General features: G+C 41.1%; 1 protein-coding gene across 1 annotated transcript in view; it reads left to right on the forward strand.

Annotated features, from left to right (window-relative positions):
* APOB (apolipoprotein B) overlaps positions 1–25,174 on the forward strand; it is a 36,002-nt gene extending 10,828 nt beyond the window's left edge. The window contains exons 12-29 of the mRNA XM_044289336.1: positions 346–492; positions 661–872; positions 1,663–1,903; positions 3,189–3,365; positions 3,472–3,663; positions 5,728–5,895; positions 6,233–6,444; positions 6,873–7,055; positions 7,624–7,745; positions 7,999–8,209; positions 10,198–10,373; positions 10,513–10,712; positions 11,479–11,618; positions 11,819–12,189; positions 13,285–20,709; positions 20,826–20,940; positions 21,335–21,518; positions 23,131–25,174. Coding sequence (XP_044145271.1) covers positions 346–492; positions 661–872; positions 1,663–1,903; positions 3,189–3,365; positions 3,472–3,663; positions 5,728–5,895; positions 6,233–6,444; positions 6,873–7,055; positions 7,624–7,745; positions 7,999–8,209; positions 10,198–10,373; positions 10,513–10,712; positions 11,479–11,618; positions 11,819–12,189; positions 13,285–20,709; positions 20,826–20,940; positions 21,335–21,518; positions 23,131–24,936 — 12,282 coding nt within the window. The 3' untranslated portion in view covers positions 24,937–25,174. The remainder of the gene's footprint in view (positions 1–345; positions 493–660; positions 873–1,662; positions 1,904–3,188; positions 3,366–3,471; positions 3,664–5,727; positions 5,896–6,232; positions 6,445–6,872; positions 7,056–7,623; positions 7,746–7,998; positions 8,210–10,197; positions 10,374–10,512; positions 10,713–11,478; positions 11,619–11,818; positions 12,190–13,284; positions 20,710–20,825; positions 20,941–21,334; positions 21,519–23,130) is intronic.
* Positions 25,175–26,936: the final 1,762 nt, after the last annotated feature.

Genomic DNA, 26,936 nt, shown 5'->3' on the forward strand with positions numbered 1-26,936 from the left:
TCTGGGAATTAGGAGAGGCCGTCAATATCTGATGGGTGGGGGCCCGACTCCCAGCGCCCTCACTGATCGGCTGTTTGAAGCTCCTCTGAGTGCCACCGTCTCTTTACACATTACCAATCACAGCGCCGCACATTGTATAGTGGCCGTGCGTGGTATTGCAGCTCAGTCCCATTCACTTGAATGGAACTGATATGCAGAAAAGCCGTGTGACCAATGGAGGTGAAGGCCGAGGAAGAGGCCGCAGCTTCCTGGGGTACCTACCGATCTGATATTTATGACCTATCCTTTAATGGCCATTGTACATATCTCATACTGTGTTTTTTTTTTTTTTTTTTTAATCCTCAGGCAATTGGAATTATGGGCAATGTTTTGGAAGCGGCCAATCCACAGATCAAGTCATCCATTTTGAAATGTGTCAGGAGCCAGGCGCCGTCATACGATGTGCAGAAGGCAGCTATTCAGGCTCTACGCAAAATGTCCATCACAGACGAGGTGAGTTACTTCCGTCAATGTTCTACCCATAGTCCCGAGGGTTAATTCCCACTGAGCTAGACGTGGGGAGGATTTCCCCTGTGTACAGGTTCTCACTAGCCTGAGGAGCATTCTCTGTGCTCGTCGTCGCCCCCTGCTGAGTCGTATTTTTCATCGTTTCTAACACAGGCTCGGAGCGCGCTTGTCCAAGTCTTCCAAGATGGAAACTCTCCAGTCCAAAAGAGGCTGGCAGCCTACCTCATCCTGATGAAGAACCCTTCACAGTCCGACCTTCGCAGGGTCGTTCGCTCCCTCAATAAGGATGACAACGAGCAAGTGAAGAACTTTGTTGCCTCTCACCTTGTGAACATTCAGAACTCCCAAGCACCGGAAATGCAGGAGTAAGTACAGCAGAGAGAGCAGCGAGACACGTCATTTACCTAATCTATCTCATAACATGTTTAAAATGAATCTTCTGTGCTGATTATTACATAACATTTCATTATACAGAGCTCCAAATCCCATGCTTTTCCTTCTCATGGTCCTAGAATTATAAAATTGTGGCTGCCTGCGTCACCACTAGGGGGAGCTTAGTAAAAACCAGTGCATATAGCTTCCATTGAGTTCAATATCTGTATAAATCCCTATGCAGGGAGCTCCCCCTAGTGGTGATCGCAGGAATCCAGAATTTTCTCATTTAAAGAGATACTCCCACAATTGATAGCTATCATGGATTCACAGGGTAGGTAATAAGTGTCTGACTGCCACCCCCACCAATCACTAGAGACCCCCTTCCAAGTCTGACTAGAGCATTGGTCGAGCATGCCTGCTACCGCTCCATTCAGACTCTACTGGACTGGTGGAATATAGCGCTCAGCTTTTCTCATCAGTCTCATGTACATTGAATGCAGCGGCAGGGAGCATGCTCATCCACCGATCCTCTCAAACTCCTCCCCCAACAGACTGTATATAGGGAATGTAGGGCTGGAGAGCCCCATCCTAGCGATCAGCAAGGGCCCCAGCAATCAGACATTCATGACATTTCCAGTGGATAGGAAATAAATATGAATTGCAGGAATACCCCTTTAACTCTGTGTGAAGGGAAGCTGGGAGTTTGGAGCTCTGTACCAGGATCCCAGGTCTTCTGCTGGTGTCCTAGGGTCCCGATTCACCGAGCACTTTGATTCGTAGGCTGAAAGGCAAACTAGACGAAGCCCTCAAGTCAAGCGGTGTCCCCGCAATCGTCAACGACTTCACCAAAGTGTCCAAGAATTACCAAATCTCCAAAACTGTGGACATTCCCGGGTCAGGGGAGAATTTAGGGGCTAAAGTGGAAGGAAGCATCATTTACGATTTTACCGGCTACATGCCCAGAGAAGTCATGCTGGAGACGACCCTGAACGTGTTCGGACAGTCTGTGGATATGTTTGAGGTAAGGAGACTCGCTGTATGTATGTAGCAGAGCTGGAAGGTAATGCAACCTCTGGAATCCCATCTGTTACACCAACCATCGGTGTAGATATAGTTGAGACAATTTTGTCATTTAACACAACTCATTATAATTTATATCATGATAAGATGCAGCAGTGCTGAAAGAAGGAGCCTAAGGCCTCTTTCACACGACCGTTTTTTTTTCTATTATGGGCCATTTTTGCATTTATTTCAATGGCTCCGCAAAAAAAAACTGAATGTACTCCGTATGCCTTTCATTTCTGTATTTCCATTTTTCCGTTCCGTTGAAAGATAGAACATGTCCTATTATTGCCCGCAAATCACGTTCCGTGGCTCCATTCAAGTCAATGGGTTCGCAAGAAAAACGGTACACATACGGAAATGCATCCGTATGCCTTCCATATCGGTTCCGTTTTTGCTGAACCATCTATTGAAAATGTTATGCCCAGCCCAATTTTTTCTATGTAATTACTGTATACTGTATATGGCATACGGAAAAACGGACCGGAAAAAACGGAACAGAAACGGAAATACAACGGAAACAAAAAGCGGAAAAACGGATCCGTGAAAAACAGACCGCAGAAACCACAGAAAAAGACATACGGTTGTGTGAAAGAGGCCATGTGATACAAGCTGATAGCTGATGAAGAGATTCAGATGTAGCAGAGCTAAATTTGTCATGGAATTGGCGATAACATGTTGTGATGTCACAACACAGTAGGTTGTGTTAAAGGGGTTGTCTCATCACATACAGCCCTTTTAATACATGGGAGCAGAAATGTGCACGTATCCAGCTCATGAGACCCCCAGAAAATTGTTTTGGCAGAGGGAGGATTCCTCCCCTGATCATTCCCATTACGATGCATAGATGGCCCCAATCCGCATACATCCCAACAGGGGCAAAATGGGTGGGGCTTATGTAAAGGTGCATGAACATGGGCAATTTGGGGCTTATGGGTGTTCTCCAGGTAAAAAATGTCTCCAACAAGGACGTAAATGTTGGGAAGCAACTTTAGAGTTGATCTTCTAAAACATCCACATGCTCTAATAGATGTTTGGACAGCAATTGCCCTTGTGAGATAATCCCTTTAAGTGACAAACTCAACTCTGGAAATCATTTTCAGATGACAATATTCAGATTGTATCAGTAGATCCAACAGGTAAGGGGCATCTGACCCAAGAGGTGACCATCTAGAAACCTTCAAGACGTAGGTCCGCTCACGGTATCTGCTCTCTGATAATACAGATTTTCTTGTTTTCCACAGATCGGGGTAGAAGGTAAAGGTTTTGAACCAACGCTTGATGCCCTGTTCGGTAAGGATGGATTTTTCCCAGACTGCACCACCAAGGCCTTGTATTGGATGGATGGAAAAGTTCCTGACAAGGTCACCGAAGTTTTGTACAAGTGGTTTGGTGTCTCCAGACAGGACCAGCAGAACCAGGTAAATATGTGGTTGTAGGACACAACATGATGTGATGGTTGACCGTAGAGAGATGCACAATGTATATCTTCCAACACGGACCCTTATGTGTCTCCATGTTCTACAGGATCTGAAGAAGGCCTTCCTCTACAGCATGGAAAAGCTGATAAAGGAAGTGAGATCTAGTGATGCTCCAGAGGCTAAGGCTTACCTGGCCATCCTCGGGAAAGAACTGGGTTACTTTAAGTTTGGCGACTTAAAGACTCTGGGAAATGTTTTGCTGAAGAGCTTCCAATCTACACAGAATCTCCCTGCAAAGGTAGGCATCTAACAAGAAGATGTGATCTCCTGTCCATATCTAAGGGGGTCCTTCTTAAAATTAGAAGCACACCTTACAGGATATATCCACCTGAACATGTATCCGCCTGGATGTATTTCTGGAGCGTAATAATATTACAGGCTATAGCTACTAGAGAGAGAGATCGTTGATCCAGGGATTTATTCTGATTGCCTGATTGGAGTCGGGAAGGAATTTTTATTCCCCTAAAGTGAGGAAAATTGGCTTCTACCTCACAGGGTTTTTTTGCCTTCCTCTGGATCAACTTGCAGGATGACAGGCCGAACTGGATGGACAAATGTCTTTTTTCGGCCTTATGTACTATGTTACTATGAACACCACTTTAAGGACAGGTATCCACAATTTCGGTCTTCAGTGGAAACAGTCAGCAAGCTTGTTGACAGAAAATCCTCTAAGGCCCCTTTCACACGGGCGTCATTTTTTTTGCCCGGATAAGAGCCGGGTGCGTTGCGGGAAAATGCGCGATTTTTTCTGCGCAAGTGCAAAACATTGTCATGCGTTGCACTCGCGTGAGAAAAATCGCGCATGTTTGGTACCCAAACCCGAACTTCTTCATAGAAGTTCGGGCTTGGGATTGATGTTCTGAAGATTGTATTATTTTCCCTTATAACATGGTTATAAGGGAAAATAATAGCATTCTGAATACAGAATGCATAGTAAACCAGCGCTAGAGGGGTTAAAAAAAAAAAAATTTAACTCACCTTAGTCCACTTGCTCGCGAAGCTGGCATCTCCTTGTGTCTCCGCTGCTGATGAACAGGACCTGGGGTGAGCTGCTCCATTAAATACAGGTTAAGGACCTTCGATGACGTCACTCCGGTCATCACATGGTACGTCACATGATCTTTTACCATGGTGATTCACCATGGTAAAAGATCATGTGATGACCGGAGTGACGTCATCGAAGGTCCTTAAGCTCTATTTAATGGAGTAGCTCACCCCAGGTCCTGTTCATCAGCAGCGGAGACACAAGGAGATGCCGGCTTCGCGAGCAAGTGGACTAAGGTGAGTTAAATTTATTTTTTATTTTTTTTAACCCCTCTAGCGCTGGTTTACTATGCATTCTGTATTCAGAATGCTATTATTTTCCCTTATAACCATGTTATAAGGGAAAATAATAATGATCGGGTCTCCATCCCGATGGTCTCCTAGCAACCATGCGTGCAAATCGCACGGCATCCGTACTTGCTTGCGGATGCCATCCGATTTTCACACACCCCATTCATTTCTATGGGGCCTGCGTCACGTTGAAATCGGACAATATAGAGCATGCTGCGATTTCAACTGAACGCACAAGTGATGCGTTAAAAACATCGCTCATGTGCACAGCCCCATAGAAATGAATGGGTCAGGATTTAGTGCGGGTGCCATACGTTCGCCGCACGGATCGCACCCGCACGGAAAACTCGCCCGTGTGAAAGGGGCCTAACAGCTTAGGCTACTTTCATTTGAGCACCTCCAGCAATGCATTGGAACATTTAGTTTTTCACATTAGAAAAAGCTCTTTAAAATCGTTGACAAAGAAAAATCACATAAGAGATTTCAGCTCTGAAGCCAGCAGAATGGTTAATGCAGCTGTAGACAATATAACAGTCTGTAAAGGCTAGTCTAATCTCTAGGTCTAGATGTAATTTCAAGTGAAAACAGGCATTATTTTAGCTACACTTCATAAAGGTGTCTAAATCCTGTCCACAACTGGTTCTAGATCCTGGCAGAAATGACGATATTTTGGAGTAAAATGTACCAGATATTGGTGCAAATGTAAATATAGTAAATGCAGTTATTGAAAATGATGCTTGCGGTGCTATATTATGACCAGCAGATGGCAGATACGGAACCGCGGTCTTATCACTGTGCATTGTAGACTATTCAAAGGCAGGATGGGCATCATGCATTTAGTTTTATGATCATGTCAATGAAAAATATCCATATGTATCTGTGACCATGGAGAGATATAATAAGAATAATGTACGGACCAGAGTGCTCGTTCATCATCCGTATTAATCCCTGATATGTATTATTTCAGATGGCACAGATGTTCTCCAGCGGGGCTGACAGTGACCTCTTCATCCACTACATCTTCATGGACAATAAATTCTCCCTTCCAACTGGATCAGGTCTTCAGCTCCAAGTCTCTTTGTCTGGAATAATTGCTCCGGGTACAAAGGCTGGAATGAAATTTGGAAACAGGAACGTAAGTACTGATTTTTTGGGTTGTCCACTTTGGACAGTAGAAAGGACCTAGGACGATAGGCCGGTAAACGGTTTTCCTGCTTCTGGGACCTGCAGTGATCAGCTGTAATCTGTTGGAGATCCAACAATGTTCCAATTTCCTGCAGCGTCAACACAGGAGAAATGAAGCATTACACATTTCTATGCTAATGATGTAATACATGGACAATTTGGGTCCTCCAGAGCCGGAGACACTCTTTGTAGCTGCTTTCTTCAATTAGATCAGAGTTCATAGTTGAAGATGAATTTTCTAAATCAGACGTACCCTATATTATATTTGGCTTGTATTTTCTCCACAGGCAAAGGCCGAATTTTCCCTGAAACCTGCAGTTGCAGTAGAGTTTGTTACTCAAATGGGAATTCAGATTCCTGAGTTTTCCAAGCACGCAGTTCAGATGAACACCAACATCTACCACGAATGCGGGGTCCAGGCACGGATCTCTCTGAAAGACGGACAGTTCAAGTTCTCAATGCCTGCACCCACTACACCAACAAAACTCTTCAGCATCAAGTAAGTACCAGATAGATAAATAGATATTATGTAGATAAGTGGATGGATAGATAGATAGATATTAGCTAGATAGATAGATAGATAGATAGATAGATAGATGTGAGATAGATAGATAGATAGATAGATATGAGAGGTAGATAGATAGATAGATAGATATGAGATAGATAGATATTACATAGATAGATAGACAGTAGATAGATAGATAGATATTAGATACATATGAGATATATATGAGATAGATAAGAGAGTTAGATAGATAGATGTGAGATAGTTAGATAGATAGATAGATAGATAGATAGATAGATAGAGAGTTATAGACAGGCAGATAGATATGAGATATATATGAGATAGATAGATAGATATAGTAGATAATAGACAGATCTTATTACAATGCTGTAAATAACAATTTGTTCTTCGTCCTTACTTAGCCACAAAGTCAATTTGGTCTTTGCATCCAAGACTGAGGTCATGCCTTCCATCGTTGAGAACAGAGAGGAGCAGATGACTTGCAGGCCTCTTTTCACCGGGGCTAACTACTGCATAAACATTGGATATTCTAATGCCAGCTCTATAGACAGTGCTCCATACTTCCCCCTCACTGGAGAGGCCAGGTGATTGATATTTTCACTTAAATTTGCACATAATCAGATGTGATTTATGCATTTTATGTATAGCATCAGCATAATAATCAGCGCTGACAGCACAGTCACGTCGGTCTATGTCCCCAGCGATGCTATTAGTTCAGTTTTCATGAATTTGAAAGTGTGAAAAGCAAAAAAAATGTATAGGGTCTGAAGCTCTGTGTTTCCTAGACAGAGCTCCAAATCCTCTGATTTACTTCACACAACCATGTAGTTTCTTCATGAGCACCTGAAGCCACCACTAGGGGGAGCTCACTGGATATGGATGTATACAGCTGGTATTGAAGTTATTGGGAGCTGTATAAATCTGTATAGTGCGCTCCCCCTAGTGGCATCTGCAGGTAAGCAGAATGTTATCCTAAAGGGAAGCGCAGGTCACGGTTCGAGTCGCTGTCTGCCCACAATAGCAGTGGTGTGGGTGGCTTCTGTATGGGGTATACCACTAGTACCTGTATTTTTTTTCTTTTGTGGAAGGGAGGTATTATAATTTTAGGAAAAAGATTAAAAAAATAAAAAATGTTTTGCTTATTTTTGCAAGGTATGAACTGGAGATTCAGCCAACGGGAGAAGTGAAAGAATATTCCCTGACTGCCAGTTACAGCAACAACAGGGAAGGAGATGACGTGACCAACACTGTTCAAATCGCCCTCCAAGCAGATGGTAATTACATTTCTGAATATTTTTTTTATATACTGTATATATAGATTTCTAAATGAGCTGTGCATAATAAAATAAAAAATTTCATTTTTTTCCAGAAACAGCGCCACCCTTGTCTTTTGGCTGTGTCTGGTATTGCAGCGTATCCTATTTTAAGTGAATAGAGCTGAACTGCAATTCCAGGCCACTGGCAAAAAAGGGGCGCTGTTCCTGGTAATCTCATTACCACCATTGGTTGACAAATGTTGTTTTACAGACTTGAAGGTAGCAGAGACAAGGCTGACCGCCACTCAGAACATCGACCGGGTTACTCTGGCTAGTAGCTTCGAAATCCCAAAAGCCAACATCAACCTTGGTGGCAGTGTGAGACTCACTGATGAATACAATAATGACAAGAGAACCTTCACTCTGGTTGCTGAAGTCAACAACCAACAGGTCTCAGAAGTCACCTTCACTGGAAAGGTCAGGTAGGTCACCAGGGATCACTTATGGACATAACAAAACCTGCAGTCCTATACAAACAGACACACTGGGGATATTTAGGAGGCACCAGAATATTAACTTGCTCCCCATTCAACTCTCTGGAACTACTGGAGATAACTCTATGGAGCTGAATGGAGGGGCAGAAACATGCATGCGTGACTACTGCTCCATTCAAACTGGGGTACATGGGATCGGTGAGGGCCCCATGTACATGACGGTAAGCGTTTTGTTGGGTTACATGGGTCGGCAGTCTGAATTTTGCCAAAAAGGTAAAGACACGTTCTATCTTTTGCGGAGGCGGAAAGCACACCGAGTAGGCTTGGGTTCTCACTAGGAAGAGGGGAGGAATTGGCTGCCAGAGACCTCTGGGGACAGCTTATCTCCCCGAGAACAAAAGAATAGGGAATGTCGACGACAAACATGCCTGATCCAAATGTGTGTGTCCAGCTTTTGGGTGGACACACACATTCTGTTCATGATGCAGAGCCAACGTCAGAAGGGGATCTAGCAGGAAGGAGAAGTAGAAGTTCTTCCTCAAGAAGGAATCACACTGGCCTCAAGAACTGAGTAGGTGTGATTCAGGCCTTATGAGGTATTTGGAACTGGAAAAATATCCAGATCTGGTCAGCTCTTTCCTTTGTGCCAGGAACTCAGTGGAATCCCAACTGACCAAAAAGAGATTCCTTTAGTGGTCCCAACCCAATATATGTACAAATTAAATCTACATCTTTATTGTGTTGAAAGAAAGGAAATATCACGTGTAAATAAAACTTTCAGAGGACAGTGGAACAGGGTCACCAATGGTTATTGTTAATAACTGGAGGGGGGGGGGGGGGAATCAATCAATACAGGAACCGTGAGACGGCATAATGTGCAATAGGAGGTGTATGTGTGTGACGTAGCCACCTAGTGCCGGAATTGTGGAATTGCCTGTGTATAGAAGATACTCTGTATCAGTGTGCTTGATCTGGTAGCCACATTGTATCGGACTGAGCAATGCAGGCTTGTGTGAATATGTATTCAGCAGTGTACGTTTATAATATGCATCAGTGGCATAGCTAGAAATGACTGGGCCCCACAGCAAATTTTTGAATGGGCCTCCATCCCACAGTAATTTTTTAGCGACCCCTTCCTTTCATGCTGCCCCCATTCCTGTGGCTAGTAAAGATCGCTCTCTCAGACCAGGCCCGGCAGCTGTTCCTTCCGTTTTATATGCTGTCTATACTGTCACTGTATATAATTTCATTGTGTAATACTGTTGAGGGGGCCCTGACAATCTTTTAGTCCTCCTGCTCCTGGATGGGTCAGGGCCCCAAAGCAGCCGCTTCCCCTAGCCCCTGATATGCAAGCAATTGACAAGAGATTGCATTTAATAGAATTATCATGGTTATAGAATTATAGAATAGCGTTGGTATCACACATCTCAGACCAAATACAACTGGTGTATTTGCACCCCCACCCAATATAATATCTGCTGGGTAGTAGCAGATAGTGTATAAAGAAAGCACTATATAGTCTAAGAGGTGTGACGGTGAATATCTACTCATAATAACAACACCACACAAACTATTAACAATAACCATTGGTGACCCTGTTCCACTGTCCTCTGATAGTTTTATTTACACATGGTTTTCCTTTTTTTCACATTTATAAGGTTTTAAGGATGACAAAATAAAGATGTAGTTTTAATTTGTACATATATTGGGTTGGGACCCCTAAATGGCTTTATTTTTGGTCAGTCGACCGTTTGGGATTTTGTTGAAATTATCCCGAGGGTCCCATCCAGGGCCTTCAATTTGATTAATTAGGAACTTTGATTAATTAGGCTTTCTCAGAAGGTAACGAATGTGAAGTGAAGTGTGGTGCTCGTAATAATCCCTCCGGTGATGTTTCTTCATACAGTCGAGCACATCCTCTACAGCACTGGCCACCACTGAACCTTCCTTATATTTATTTATTTTTTAATTCACAGCTATGATGGTCGTACTCAAGGTTCCCTTAGTGGAGAGCTTTTGATTCCAAAGCTAAATATGGAGGCCAAAGCAGATGCTATCCTCAAGAAAGTACTGAGCGATTTCAACCTCCAGCTCAAGTCTTCTGCCACTATCTGTGCCCTGTCTGGTTCACAAAACCTTGCATTCACCTATGGTAGGTTCATTTTATCAAAACTTGTAGACTCGTGGTCTACAGGCGCATCACAAGTTTACTGGCTATTACGCACGATTCTCTAGATATTTATCGAATCTTCATTCTGTTGAGATAAACCTGCACATATTCTTGTTTTCAGACAATGAAAAGGTTGAGTTAGACTGGAGCACCACCTCCAACAGCAACGTGAAGAAGATCATCTCCAACCTGCCAGACATCAGATTCTCAGACCTTGCCAGCTATCCCGAATCTCTAAAGACCTATGCCAACAAAGTCCTAGATCATAAGGTGGCTCAGACCGACATGACCGTCCGTCATATTGCTTCGCAGTCCATAGTGGTAAGTTCTTAATGATATACCAGTAAGTGCTCTGCATAAAGGTCACGTTAATGGTTGCATCTTCTGCTCTTCCCAGAGATTTTGAATATTTTCCAGTTTTCCATACCATGACTAGAACATGGGGCCCTGGCTCATCATTTCTAGACAGATTTTCACTTAAAATCCCTGGTCCAGAAAACAGAAAAGGTTAAATATATTCTCCCTGTGGGTTCCTGGCCTCAGGGGTTGGAGGAAGACTCTTTTATACAGTGCCTACAAATACTACATGTCTTAGGCTGCAGCACCAACCTAGTGAGCATGCTCTGTGCAGACACTGATCCAGCAGAAAACACTGAGAAAAATGAGGTCAGAATGAAAACGTTAGCAGAATTCAAAATTCTGCTCGGGGAACAGTGGTGCATAAGATTTATTTAACTCAAGAAAAGTATTAAAAGGTGTTTGCAAAGTTGCTTTTGTTTTTGCAGTGTCAGACTGGGGTTCCTTGAATCCACATGAGGAAATTATTTATGGGGCTTAACCCCCATATCATCAGTAAAGCTGAATAGATTTCATATCATAGTGATTAGCTCCAAAGGCTACTCCAAATGGTTTTTTTTTAGGCCCACTATGGTATTAGAGACTAGGCCCACTTGAAGATCCTCTGGTGGACCTGTCTGAGGCTTGTAGGATACCTCAGTGTTCAGTTTGCGGCAAATGTATTGGTGGAACTGTTTATATTTGAGAAGTTCATCATGTTATAGCTAAATAAAACCTCTCTTCATTTCAGGCAACCAACAACTGGTTGCAGGCGGCTTCAAGAAGCAGTCCCTATGCTCAAACTCTCAGCAACAAGTTGTATGCCTTAAGAGATCTGGACTGGCAGGAACTGGGTGTCCCAGCTTTCCCTGATGACCTGTTCTTAAATAGGTAATTGATGCTACACTCATGTAGCAGAGCTAAGTTTTTAATTCTACCCATCTCAAAGCAATATCTGGTTCGTCATATGACTGCATTATCTTAAGTTGCAGTTAGATGACAAATTCAGCTTTGCTACATCTATATATGGTTGTACGTTCCAAACATTTATATCAGTCCATTTATAATTACACTGTTCATTTTTTTTGCAGTGATGGAAAGATCACATACAAATTTAACAAGGAAAGCACTACCATCAATATCCCACTACCCTTCGCAGGAAAGTCATCTCACCAGCTGGTTGCGAAATCAGTGAGGGTTCCATCACTTGAAATGCAGTCAGTGGGCTTATACATGCCAGCGCGTGAGTTCAGAGTTCCGGCCTTCTCCATTCCTGAGTATTACCAGCTAAAGGTCCCACTGCTCGGAGTATTGGATCTATCGTCTAACATCATCAGCAACTACTACAACTGGTCCGCATCGTACAGTGGTGGGAACACTACTAGCGATATCCAGAGCTTTGCATTAAGCTACCAAATGAAAGCAGACTCCATCGTGGACATTTGCTCATACAGCATTGATGGTGAGTCCTCTTTTTAGCATAATTTCTTGCCTGTGAATGCCATTGAAATCAGTGGAAACTGCCAAAGGAATCAGTCTCATGGGGGCATGACTATGAAAGCAAGATTCCCTTGGCTAGAGAAAAGGCCAAGCCTACAGGTCGAGTGCCTTGATACAAGTCATGAAACTTTGCAATGATTTCTAATATCCTTAAAGGATTTGTGTGGTCAGAGACATCCCCTTTTAGAATGTGGCTCCTGGATCATCACAGGTCCCTATTCAAGCTCTTGGAAGCCATGGCAGGAGAATGTGGTATTAATTGAGTGCCATTCAGATGAATGGTCATCCTTGTAATACAAGGATGGCTCAAGTCCATCAAAATAGGAGCCATTCACACAGAGCAGCTCTCTGTTCTAGTTCATAGAGGAATCCCAGGCTAGGGGCCCATCCTTTTTTTATGTCAATCTACAGAAGTAGCTGAGCTAAAATTGACTCTGATATAACTTGTCACAGTGTTATGTTGACAAAAGCCATTGAAATTGATTGAAAAAGTCAATTAACATTTACTTGCCTTTGTTTACTTAACACATTAACCATCTACTTTAGCTCGGCTACATCTGTACCCTTCCTGACCTACTCAATTATATATGCACCAGTCACCTCAGATTTCTAACGTTTTGAGCCTCATTGCTGACTTTTTAGGACTTAGTTTCAGGACTAAGCCATTAATATCAGATCGGCAGGGGTCTGACTCCTGGCACCCCACCTCCAGCTGTTTTCATCAGTTGCAGTGGCAGAACCATGCACTGGAACTATATAGTTCTGTACAATTTGTAGTGGCCATGTAAGGTTCAAGTAAATTGCAACTTCACTGGGTATGAAGCTATGTAGCTTTGGTTTCTTGTTCCAGTCCCTCAACTAGTAAAAACCAGTTGAGCAGCAGGGTTACCAGGAGTCAGACCCTAAGGATAGGTCCTCAGTGAGTCCTGGAAAACCTCTTTAAATGTGAAACACAAAATATCCATGCTCACTGTTTCTAGATTTTCCATCCTTTGTAGGTATATATAAGTATTGTTGTTGTTTTTTTTTATTAATCAATTTACTTTTACTCCTCCAGGTTCTGCCAAGGCATCCTATGACCCAAGAGACATTGTGACCTTGTCCTATGAAGCATCATTACGCCACACTCTTCTTGATGCAGGCATAAGGCTCAGTGAAATATTTAACCCAAGGAGTAGCCAGTTGTTTAAAGGATCCTATTCTTACCAGGCCAGAAGTGTATTGGGATTGGAAGCTTCTGCAGTTTCCTCATCTAGATCAACACTCAACAACCAGATGCTAGTGACACAGTCTGATATCAACACTAGACTGAGTGTAGCTTCCCTTTTTGCAAACAGTGAATTAATGTTTGTGTCCACCTTCAACACAGAAAGCTTCCAGACAAAAATAGAATCCAACTATAAGTTTGATTCATCTTTCTTGAAGGCAACAAACAAATTGTCAGGAATGTTCCTGTCCGAAGTAGTAACTTTGAGTTCAACCACGGATTTGCAAGATGGAGCTCTTGTTAACACCATGACTGTTGATTACAGAAACAAGCAGTTGACCCTGAAGTCAAATACAAATGGAAACTACTTCAACCTAGTTGGGCTGAACAAATTTGAACTCACATTGTCGAAACAGATGGCTGCCATCCGATCAGAATATCAGGCTGACTATAAGCGCAACCGATTCTATACCCTTATGTCTGGCTCTCTTAACTCTCTTGGTCTTGAAATAAATGCTGATGTCACTCTTAATAACCAGGCAAGTAGAGGTGTTCACAAGGCGACTTTGAGACTCAACCAAGATGGCCTTTCCACTAGTGCTACCACCAGTGTCAACTTTAGTCCATTATTGTTGGAGAGCGAGTTGAATGCCGGCATTGGATCAGCAGGAGCAGTGATGAAGGTCATGGCAAGTGGAAGATATCGACAACACAGTGCCAAGGTTACTGTTGATGGAAAAGGGGCCTTGAATGAACTGTCTCTTGGTAGTGTGTATCAAGCTACACTTCTTGGAGTGGACAGCAAACATCTGTTGAACTTTAGGTTAAGCAAAGAAGGTCTGAAGTTTTCTACCAATTTAATGGGCTCCTATGATGAACTAAAACTGGAGAGCAGCAGTGACCTAAGTATTGCAGGATATGTTCTGCAGTTTACCTCCAAATTTGAAAACTTGCTAAGCTCTGACAAATTCCACAAGCACAAATTGGACTTCCAAATGCAACCCTATACCATGACAGCTCTGCTGAATAATGAACTGCAATATGGCGCTCTAGAGATTACCAACAAAGGACAGGTGCAGCTGGAAGCCTTCAAGGTGAATGTCAATGGCAATGTAAGAGGTGCTTACAACAAAGATGAAATAAGGCACTCATATGGCTTTTCAGCTGGTAATATGGCAGCCAGTGTTACCACAGACACTATTGCAAATATTCAAGGAACTGCCCATACTCATAGATTTGCACTGGATGTTGCCGGCCTCTCTGTCTCACTTACCAGCAGCACAAATTGTGATTCAAAAGTTATGCGGTTTACTAACAGGATTCGCTCTGTTATGCAGCCATTCACCATTACCGTTGACTCTCAAACTAATGGAGATGGAAGACTGATGATTTTTGGGCAACAGACAGGACAGCTTTACAGCAAATTCATATTAAAAGCAGAACCCCTTTCCTTTAATTTAGTTCATGATTACAGGGGATCAACAACACATATGCTAGGAACAGGCAACACCCATGAAACTCTCCTAGACTACAGTATAAACCTGTTGTTCACACCTTCTGAACAGTTGAGCTCATGGAAACTTAAGAGTCGTCTGGACCAGAATACGTACAACCAAGATATCAGTGCATTCAATAATGCTGACAGTATTGGAGTTCAACTTAGTGGGCAAACTCTAGCAGACCTCTCTGTACTGGATAAAGAAGTTCATCTGCCCTTTGTCAAGTTTAATCCAATCGACTCTCTAAACTTAAGAGACAGCATCAGTACACCTCAAGAATTTAGCATTTCTGGCCATATAACATATGACAAGAATAAAGACATGCATATCATCCACTTGCCGTTCATTGAGAACATGTCTTTATATTTTGAGAGAGTAAGAGGTGCACTACTGACCACTCTACAAGCCCTGCAGAATTCACTGAAAGACATTGACATTGACCAATATGTCCAGAGATATAGAAGGGCATTGGATACAGCTGGCCAAAGGATGAGTGAATATGTTAACGGTTTAGATATAGAAAGCAAAGCTAGTCTTGCAAAAGAAAAGATTATATCATTGGCCAAGGGCTTTAAGATCACAGCTGAGGAACTTCAATCTGCAGTTGAAGATTACTTACGTCGAGTACAATTCCGTTTACAGAAATCTTTGACTGAACTGGAAAGATATATCAAAGAAAATTATGACCTTGAGAAGCTCAAAAAATCCATTGAGTTGCTGATTCAAAGATGTGTAGAGAAACTGAAAGCCTTTGACAATGAATACAAAATACGGGAAAAGACCATTGAGATGATTGAGAAATTTGTAGTTCAGTTTAATGACTTGGACCAAAGCTTAGCTGCTTGGATTCAAAATCTTGATAAACAATACCAAATCAAAGCTAGCATCCAGAGATTTCTATACCAAATCCAGTATTACATACAGGAAATTGATGTTGATAAGATGGCTCAAAAGATGAAGCATCTCCTGCAGTCCATTGACATTTCTGAGTATGTTGAGCAGATCAAAACCTCTGTGCTGATTGAAAATATGAGATTTGTTATAGAGCAAATTAAAAACATTATTGTCACTCAATTAGAGGAATTTCAAATCAGTGAAAAAATCAATGCAGTCGTTGACAAATTTCAAGACTTTGTGGCCAAGTATGACATTGACAAAAAGTTGGAAGTGCTCATAGAAAAGTTTATTGAGTTCCTTAACCAACAAAGAGTTAAAGAAACCATCAAGAAGGCAACAGACATGCTAAATAACATTGATGTCAGACAACACTGTAAGAAGGTGATTGCATTTATCGATGAAGCAGTCAAGCAAGTCAAAGACTACGACTTTAAGAAGCTGATTGATGACATCAACTATTACTTAGACATCTTAGTTCAGAAGATGAGGTCCTTTAATTACGACAAGTTTGTGGATGACTTCAATAATAAGATCAAAGAACTGACAGAGGCAATAAACAATAAATTGAGGGCTCTGGAGCTGCCACAAAAAGCTGAAGCTTTAAGACAATATTTGAATGATGTGAGGGCAATGGTCACAGAATATCTTCAACAAGTAAGAGAGACCAGGTTTGCTGCTGTTGCTAAGTGGTACGAAGACATCATGACCTCAACAGTATTAAATGAATGGAAGACCAGAGTAATTGAACACCTTGAGGACACCAGAGACAGAATATATGCTATGAACATAAAAGAAGAATGCCAGCGATATCTACAACAGGTGAGCCAGGCTTACCGACGTTTAGTTTTTTTCATAACAGAGCAGTGGAACACCGTGGCTGCCAAGATTAATGACTTTGCTCAAGAGAATGGTATCCAGGATTGGGCTGATAGGTTGAAAGTTTTTGTAGAAGAGGGGTTTGTTGTTCCAGAAGTCAACTTAGGATTCATCAGGTTTCCTGCCTTTGAAGTTAGCCTGCGGGCACTAAGAGAAGCAACATTCAGGACACCATACTTCATTGTACCATTCACAGATTTACAGATCCAGTCTGTGGAAATCAATTTCAGAAATCTAAGAGGCATTGAAATTCCAACAAGATTTGTTACACCTGAGTTTACAATTTTCAACAGCTATAAAGTACGATCCTACGTAATTGATCTAAATGAAATAAGGCTCAAGGTTGTAAGAATAATTGATCAAATTATTTCAAGTGACTATACCTTGCCATCCCCAGACATTCTATTTAGAGATATAACGATGAGTGACATGGGACTACCTGAATTTTCCATTTCTAAAATTTACATCCCCGACATGCAGCTACCTGAGTATAAAATCCCTAAACTAAACTTGGAAAATTTCCAGTTCCCTGATATAAAGATTCCTGAATACCAGCTTCCAAAGATTCCTCACTCTGTTTCTGTTCCAACATTTGGCAAGCTGTCAGGTTCATTCAAAGTAGCTTCTCCTTTTTTCACTATGTCTACTTTAGCTGAGGTCAAAAATTCCACAGTCTCTGAGAATTCACCAGAAATGGTCGCTTCTCTAACTACCGAGGCAACCTCAATGATTGACGCTTTGGCTTTCACCTTTGGAGCTGATGCACGCATTTCAGCTCCTTTGATGGAACAGCTGGTTCTGAAAGAAACTGTGTCACTATCCAACAGACATGTAAAACTTGATCATTTAAGTGAAGTTATCTTTGCAGCAAGTCAAATTCAGACACAGATCCAAACAAAGGCTCACTTGAGGACTGAGAAGAATACAGCTGAGCTTCAAAACTCTGTTATAGTCAGATTGCAGAAGAAAATTACAGCAGATGTGTCAACAAAATACTCTCATAGATTGAATATTCCACAGTTTGACTTTTCAAGTCAGCTTGACCTGCAAAATGATGTCGACACAACAGTGGACATTGGACGCATTTCCTTAATATCATCTGGTAAAGGAAACTGGAGATGGGCCTGCCCTCTGTTCACTGATGAAGGTAACCACCAGGCTGATGTCAAGTTCAATCTGAAAGGTGGCAACATTGAACTTTTGGGCACTAACAAAATAAATGACAAATATCTGAAACTGGATCAAAGCCTCAAGTATGATTCCATGCTCCTGAACTACGTAAATATTGATGTCATGTCTAAGGCTGATGCTCCTAATGTTGGAAACAGCATTGCTACACTGAAAGGAAAGGCTCAGATTAGTGAGATGAAGGTAGAACTAGAAGCAACTCACAATGCAGAACTATCGGGCCGGGCAACTGGAATAATAAGCAACAAGTTTGCCTTCTTGACTAGAGCCTTTGAAATAAAACTGTCCACTGCAAACAATGGAAATCTAAAAGTAAGCTTCCCTCTAAAACTGACAGGTAGGATTGATTTCCTAAACAACTATGACTTTACCCTCAGCCCAACCATTCAACAATTGTCATGGCAAGCAAATGGAAGATTCAACCAGTACAAAGTGGCTCATACAGTTTTGCTGGGTAATAATGAAGAGAATATTGAGGCTGCATTCACAATGAACGGAGAAGCTAACCTTGATTTCTTGACAATCCCAGTCTCTATCCCTGGAATTCAAGTCCCATACACATCATTGAAGACACCTGAGGTTCTCGAATATTCTGTGTGGGAAAAAAGTGGCCTGAAGAATTTGCTGACAACCACTCGTCAGAATTTTGATCTGAATGTAAAACTTCAGTATCAGAAAAGTAAAGATACATATGTGATACCATTGCCGCTAGATAAAGTTTTTGATACAATCAATACAAATATGAAGACCCTTAACAAAAACTTTGAGTATGGAAGAGATAAAGCATTGAACCTCCTGGTAGACTCCTACAATCAAGCCAAAGTGAAGTTTGAGAAGCACAAATTGGACAATCAAGTTAATAAAGCACCAAGAACATTTAGAATCCCTGGTTATACCATACCGCTGGTGAACATTGAAATTTCTCCCTTCTCAGCTGAACTCCCTGCCTTTGGTTACGTTGCTCCGAAAGAAATAAGCACACCAAGCTTTGTTGTGCCAATGGTTGGGTTCTCTATCCCATCTTACAAGTTAGTGATACCTTCCTTGGAAATGCCTGTATTGCATGTGCCCAACTCTTTACGTAGACTTTCTCTTCCTAAGGTTAAACTTCCAAGTGGACAGAATGGTATAGTAATTCAAGCACTGGGAAATATCACTTATGAGTTCTTCTTTAAGTCAAATGTTATTTCACTTACCACCAGTGCTGGAATATACAATCAGGCTGATGTCTCCGCAAGAGTAAGTGTAGCCTCCACATCAGTTATCGAAGCTCTTCAGTTCAACATAGATGCAACAACAGGGCTTACAAGGAAGAGAGGTCTAAAATTAGCCACAGCATTAGCATTGAAATCTGTATTTGCTGAAGGAAAACATGAAAGCTCTATATCATTTGGAAAACGAAACGTGGAAGCATCTGTGATAACAAATGCAAAATTGGATACCCCACTGTTAAAGAGTACATTAAGACAAGAACTGACAGGTAACACAAAGACAAAGTCTACTGTGTCATCCAAGATCACACTCACTTATGATTATAATGATGTATTGTTTGGAAACACAGCAAAGGGTAAAGTTGATCATACATTAAATCTTGAAGGACTTACCACTTACTTTTCAATTGAGTCAAGAATAATTGGAGATATAACCGGAACCATTCTAACTCACCAAACGTTTTATGGGACATTGACCAATGATGCAAACACCTACATGAATGCAAACAACCTTAGATCTACCATGAGGCTCATAGGCAGCTCCAGAGCTGATGGCATAGGAAACATGGACTTTACAGAAAATCTTGCTGTTGAAGCCTCAACCACAAGAATCTATGCAATTTGGGAACATAAAGAAGAAAATTATTTAAGAATCACTCCACTCTTTACATCAAAGGGGCAGCAGAGTAGCAAAGCCACGTTAGAACTGGCCCTTTGGAGTCTACTAGCAGACCTTCAAATAAAGATCAGCCAACCCAATTCATTTATTGAAGCAGCATCATTAAACCAAGGCATTACATTAAATGTTAACACTGATAAGCAAGAATTTACTGTAAACGGACAAGGTACTCTGGAGTCTCTCATTCTGGCTCACAACGTAAAGCTATCCAATGATCAGACAGATGCAAGACTTGAAGCTGGAGGATCATTACAAGGCCATGTGGCTTTTCTAAAGTCAATTATACTACCAGTGTATGACAGAAGCCTGTGGGATGTCTTGAAACTTGATGTTACAACTAATGTTGACAGAAAACAATACCTGAATGCATCAACAGTTCTGATTTACACAAAAAGTAACAATGGATTCTTCTACCCTATTCCATCTGAAAGAATTGGAGATGGTTCCACCATAACCTTCCCTGGACTGACACTGCCCAAAGACATTTACCCATTTTCTTCATATTTCCCACAAATTCAGTTCCCTGCAGCTGACATCAACATATTGTACACATCAGCAGAAGGCTCCAATATTCCCCTTGTTGAACTCTCTGCACCACAATATCAAATAACGCTATCAAAATACACTCTTCCTAAAAAGTTCTACAACTTGGACTTCAACAGTCTCTTCAACAAGTTAGCAGACATTGACCTACCAACTATTGAGATCCCAGAACAGAACATTGTGATCCCACCAATTAACTTGAGAATGCCTGCAGGAATTTACTTCCCAGCCTTTGGTTCCATATCTGGCTCCATTCAGTTTGCTTCCCCTGTTTACAATCTCACATGGACAAACAAGCTGGAAAACAAACCAGATTCTTTAGTTAGCACCATTGACGCCACCAGCAGTTCAACACTACAGTTTCTGGAGTTTGATCTTGATGGTGAGTTTTCTATTTTTATTATGCATTTTCTTGTTCTCGGACATTATATTATGTTTTGGTAATATTGTATACTTTGTTCAGAAATTGAATTAAGATTGTTATTTTTTTCTTTACAGTTTCATTAGCAGGTTCACTAAATGGTAGAAGCCTGAATCTTATTGAACAAGGAAGTCTGGCACACGTGGATTTAAGTGCAACCTGGAAGGATGAAGTTTCATTTAATGGTCTAAGGTAAACATATTTGTGATTTGTTCTTTCCAATGAGTTTACAATGGACCAGGGGACAGTCATAACATGTAGAGGAATGGATGTTTAGACATGACTATAGGAAAGGGTTCTTTACAGTTTGAGTAGTCACACTGTGGAATGCCCTATCACAAGAGGTAGTAATGGGAGGTTCAGTATTTTAAACAGGTCTAGATGCTTATCTAATAGCAAATGGTCATTGCGGGTTATAATTAATCTAACAATGAATGCTGTATGATTGACAAAGGTTGAACTTGATAGACTTGGTACAAATGTTGAAAGAAGATACTATATCAGTATCTAATAGATGATGTTTTAAAAACATAATAACACACCAATTTCATATATAAGCCTTCACTATGTAACATTTCATTGTCAGGTTGCCATATCACAACATCCAAGTGGACATTACCAGCCCTACATTCTCAAATGCCCAGATACGTTGCCAGCATGATGAAAATGGTATCTCCTCATCTGTCTCAACTCCATCCACTGGTACTTTGGGTCTTCTCCTTGATAAAGATTCCAGGACGATCAGACTAAAAGTGTACAGTCGCCCTGCAGTGAGTATCTTATCTTAGTAAACTATAATGTATAAGTAAGATTTCTAGTAGAATATTCTGTTTACATTCACTGTCAGATAGCAATTCCTGAGGCCCATCTAGAAGAGATGATTCCAGGAGCACCATCTATCTATAAAGAGCATGTACACATACAATTTGAATTGAACAGAGAACCTTGCTGTTATCATTTTACACACATGACATATCATCTAACTGGTAATTTGTAAATTATTTCATAATAAATAGTGGCAAGTGATGAGCTTAAAGTTAGCTCAAAATACAATAGTCTTCTACTGGATCTTTGGGGCCAGCTATTGTGTTCAACCGTGGGCCCACAAAAGTATCCTCTGGTACTCTGATGGCCTAGTGCTAGCCAATTTGTTAATAATATTTATTAATAGTATAACTATTGAAGACAGTGCTGTTTAGTGGAGCCTATGTCTTACCTCTTAATTTATGTGTGACAACACAGGGAATGTAACATTTTATGTTGCACAATTAGGGTACTTTCACACTTGCGGCAGAGGTTTCCGGCAGGCAGTTCCGGTGACTGAACTGCCTGCCGGATCCGTCAAAACGTATGCAAACTAATGGCATTTGTCAGACGGGTCAGGATCCTGATCCGTATGACAGATGCATTAAAATGCCGGAAGCGTCTCTCTGGTGTCATCCGGAAAAACGGATCCGGCAATTTCTTTTTCACATTTTTTGTGGTCTGAGCATGCGCAGACCGCAATGCCAGATCCGTTTTGCCAAAACACTTTGGGCTGGATCCAGCATTAATGCATTTCAATGGGAAAAAATGCTGGATCCGGCATTCCGGCAAGTGTTCCGGGATTTTGGACGGAAATAAAACCGCAGCATGCTGCAGTATTATCTCCATCCTGAAAAGTCAAAAAGACTGAACTGAAGACATCTTGATGCATCTTGAACAGATTTCTCTCTATTCAGAATGAATTAGGATAAAACTGATCAGTTCTTTTGCGATATTGAGCCCCTAGGACGGAACTCAATGCCGGAAAAGAATAATGCTAGTGTGAAAGTACCCTTACATTCAGCAGCCGTTCTTTGGCTTTATTGGATGCTGAACTGAGATCCTCTATTACTTAACATTCCCTAATAGGACACAGTACAAAAAGTTGTCTTAAATGGGTTTTTCAAGATTTTGATGACCTATCCTCAGAATACGTTCCCTCTCTGCCGATCAGCTGTTCGAGGAGGCTGTGGCGCTTACTGGAGCTGCCTCCTTGCAGATTACCAAACACAGCACCTTCACTTGGAAGGGAATGAGCTGCGCCTAGGCCATGCCACCGATGAGTGTGACGTCACTGGCCTAAGAAGAGGCCACAGCACTCACATAAGCGCCACTTGTCTCTTCAAACAGCTAATCATGGGGGTGTCAGGAATCGGACCCCCGCCCTTCTGATATTGATGACCTATCCTGAGGATAGATAATTGATATAAATATCTTGGTAAGCCTCTTTAAGAGCTGACCCTTTACCCTTAGCAAAAGGTGGACCTTTAAGCAAAATTAATAAAGTAGCTGAAGTTATGAGATGTAGTCAGATGTTACATTCTATACTGATTGTCAAATTTTCTCCCCTTTCCATAGGCTTCACCTGAAAAAGAAGTACTTTTACTGAAAAATGAGATATCACTAAAAAACTCAGACAAGATTCAAAACAAACTGAACTGGCGTGAGGAGGCTGTTCAGGATTTACTTAACGGCTTCAAGGAAAGATTGCCCAAGATGTCCGATGCCATCTACAACAGTGTCAACAAATACCACAAGGAACACTTAGGCATGGACATGAAAGATGCAGGCCTACAGATGAAAGAACGTCTACAGACAGAAGTGTCTTCAGCTTACAAACGTGCATCTTATCATGTTGATTACCTAGAATATCGTCTTAAATCAGCTGCAAGGGGTGCCAGTGGAAATTATGCAAATGTTGTCTCCAAAGCTCAACAATGGTACCAAGACCCATCAGATATGTCTTTCCTTCTAAATGATGGGGGACAGTTGTATGAACAATCTGTAACTGCAATCAGAAATTATCAAAGTACAATGAAAGAGGTAATTGATGCAGCTATTACATTTTTAAAGAGTACAAAATTTCAGCTACCAGGCCAGAACAAGAAATATACCGGTGAAGAACAATTTGCCATGGGTATGAAGTGGGCAGTACAAACTATGGAACAATGTATTCTGAAGATCCAAAAAATTCTTGACAGCATCATCCAGTTAATTAGTGATGTCAGTTTTAATATCCCTGGAACAAACTTTAAAATTGAAACCAGACAAGTCATCCTTGCGGTTAAAGACTTTGTGAAAGAGCTACAAGAGATTGCAAAGAAGATATTTAATGATCTCCAGTCCTTAAACATTGAAAGAAACTTACAGCAACTTAAAGGATTGGTTCAGGAGATTTCACAAAAATCAGAAAAACTTATTGAAGCCTTGAAATCCAAAAATTATCAAGACATACAACGTCAAACCCAACAAATGTATAATGATGCCATGAATTCACAGTATGTGCAATACCTTAACAATCTTGTCAAAGAAATCAAAAAGAGCATGGACCAGCTGCTTAAAGTTTACCAGAAGATCTATGAAGAGCTTATAGATAAATTAAAACAGTTACTTGTTTATGCCAAGGCCTTGAGAGAAGAATACCTAGACCCAAATATCGTGGGATGGTCTGTGAAATATTACGAAATTGAAGAGAAAATTCTTCAGCTCTTTAAAGTCATCATTGATTCATTGAAAGAACTGCCTTCACAATATGGCATCAATATCTCAGAGATTACTAACCAAATCAAAGAACTGTTGAGAGAATATTATGAGCAAACTGTGGTTCTACTGACCAATGCCGAAGACAAGGGACGTAAGCAGGTGAGAGAACTTTCCATGAAATTCGAAGAAAAAGTCAGTGATTGGTCAAGAAGTGCCAAACAAGCTGCAATTGAACATTCTCAAAATCTAAATGTAAAACTCAATGAAGCTTATGCTCAACTCCAGAGCTCCTATGAGAAGTTTCTAGCTGATGCAAACAGTTTAATTGATCTGGTCATCCAAAAATATAATGCCTTCATAGAATTCCTCACTCAAATGTTACAAAATGTACAGAATTCTGCTAGTGAACAGGTAAAAACATACATGTCAACACGTAAAGGTGAGCTTAAAGTAGAAATCCCACATCCCTTTGATTGGAAATCTTTCGATGAAATTCCCCAAGTACGAAAGGATATCATAGCTAAGCGGATAGAAATTGCACGTTCCATGATTCTTGAAGGTATAGAAAAAGGCTCTAAACAATGGGAAGAAGTACAGCAACTCATTGAGAAACAAGTTGAAGATGGAAAACTAACTGCACAGCAAATTATTGAAAACATCAAAAACTGGAGAAAAAATTGAACGGACATTATGTACTGTAGCACCCAAAATATAGGATTTTACTCAGGTGAAAAGTAACAACAATCAGTGTTCATTATGTTTTAAAGCTATTGTTGTTTCTAGTAAATGAAGAAACATGAAATTGTCCTTATTTCTATAAAGTTAAGTTTAATAAAGATTGTTTGTTATAAGCTGGCATTATTTTACGCAATTTATCTTCATTGCTAAATACAACATTAAATTAAATCATCATATTTGACTTCAATGACTATTCTTTAACCATAAAACAATACATTAGCAATAGGATAATGCCTAGGTTCTCAAACGTTTCCAACAGAGGCCTCAGCTACTCTGTGTGAACCCTGGGCCTCACTAGTGGTAGAAGGCAATGACACATACTTAGACCTCATGCACACAAACGTATTTTGTTTCCGTGTCCGTTCCGTTTTTTTTGCGGATAGGATGCAGAACCATTAATTTCAATGGGTCCGCAAAAAATGCGGACAGCACACCGTGTGCTATCCGCATCCATATGTCCGTTCCGTAGCCCCTCAAAAAAATATATAACATGTCCTATTCTTGTCCGTTTTAGGCATTGTTACAATGGATCCGCAAAAAAAACGGATGGCATACGTTTTTGGGCAGATCCGCAATTTGCGGACCGCAAAACACATACGGTTGTGTGCATGAAGCCTAAGGCTACTTTCTTATGACTGGAGCTACCATTGCTCAACTGAACCATGGGAAATGTGACACAAGGAGAACATATAAACTCCATGCTCATGATACCCTGGTCAATAGTAAACCAGTATCCCATAGCATTTCTGGCAGCAGTACCTCCACAGTGTTTCTATGGTGCTTTAGCACCTATAGTTTAGACTTAAAGCGTACCTGAGTTTTCAAAAAAATGTTTCAGCTGCACAGCTAGATGCATTTCTCTCACAAGCCTTGGGTGTCTCTCTTCTCTTGAATGTGCCAAACTTCAATATATTTATTAATGATCTTGTAGAAGGCTTGCATAGTAAAGTATCAATTTTCGCAGATGACACTAAACTGTGTAAAGTAATTTACACTGATGAGGACAGTATACTACTACAGAGGGATCTGGATAGACTGGAGGCTTGGGCAGATAAGTGGCAGATGGGGTTTAACACTGATAAATGTAAAGTTATGCACATGGGAAGGAAAAATGCAAGTCAACCGTACATACTAAATGGTAAAACACTCGGTAACACTGACATGGAAAAGGATCTAGGAATTTTAATAAACAGCAAACTAAGCTGCAAAAACCAGTGTCAGGCATCTGCTGCCAAGGCCAACAAGATAATGGGTTGCATCAGAAGGGGCATAGATTCCCGTGATAAGAACATAGTCCTACCACTTTACAAATCACTAGTCAGACCACACATGGAGTACTGTGTACAGTTCTGGGCTCCTGTAAACAAGGCAGACATAGCAGAGCTAGAGAAGGTCCAGAGGAGGGCATCTAAAGTAATAACTGGAATGGGGCAACTACAGTACCCTGAAAGATTATCAAAATTAGGGTTATTCACTTTAGAAAAAAGACGACTGAGGGGAGATCTAATTAATATGTATAAATATATCAGGGGTCAGTACAGAGATCTATCCCATCAGCTTTTTATCCCCATGACTGTGACTGTGACGAGGGGACATCCTCTGCGTCTGGAGGAAAGAAGGTTTGTACACAAACATAGAAGAGGATTCTTTACGGTAAGAGCAGTGAGACTATGGAGCTCTCTGCCTGAGGAGGTGGTGATGGTGAGTACAATAAAGGAATTCAAGAGGGCCCTGGACGTATTTCTGGAGCTTAATAATATTACAGGCTATAGCTACTAGAGAGGGGTCTTCCTCTGGATCAACTTGCGGGATAACAGGCCGAACTGGATGGACAAATGTCTTTTTTCGGCCTTATGTACTATGTTACTATGTTACTGTTTGCAAGACCTGACTTCCCTTACTTCTGTCTATGCTTTCTTCTAGGAAGCTCAGGAAACTGATAA

Source organism: Bufo gargarizans, chromosome 4 (genome assembly GCF_014858855.1).
Source record: "Bufo gargarizans isolate SCDJY-AF-19 chromosome 4, ASM1485885v1, whole genome shotgun sequence".
NCBI lineage: Eukaryota > Metazoa > Chordata > Amphibia > Anura > Bufonidae > Bufo > Bufo gargarizans.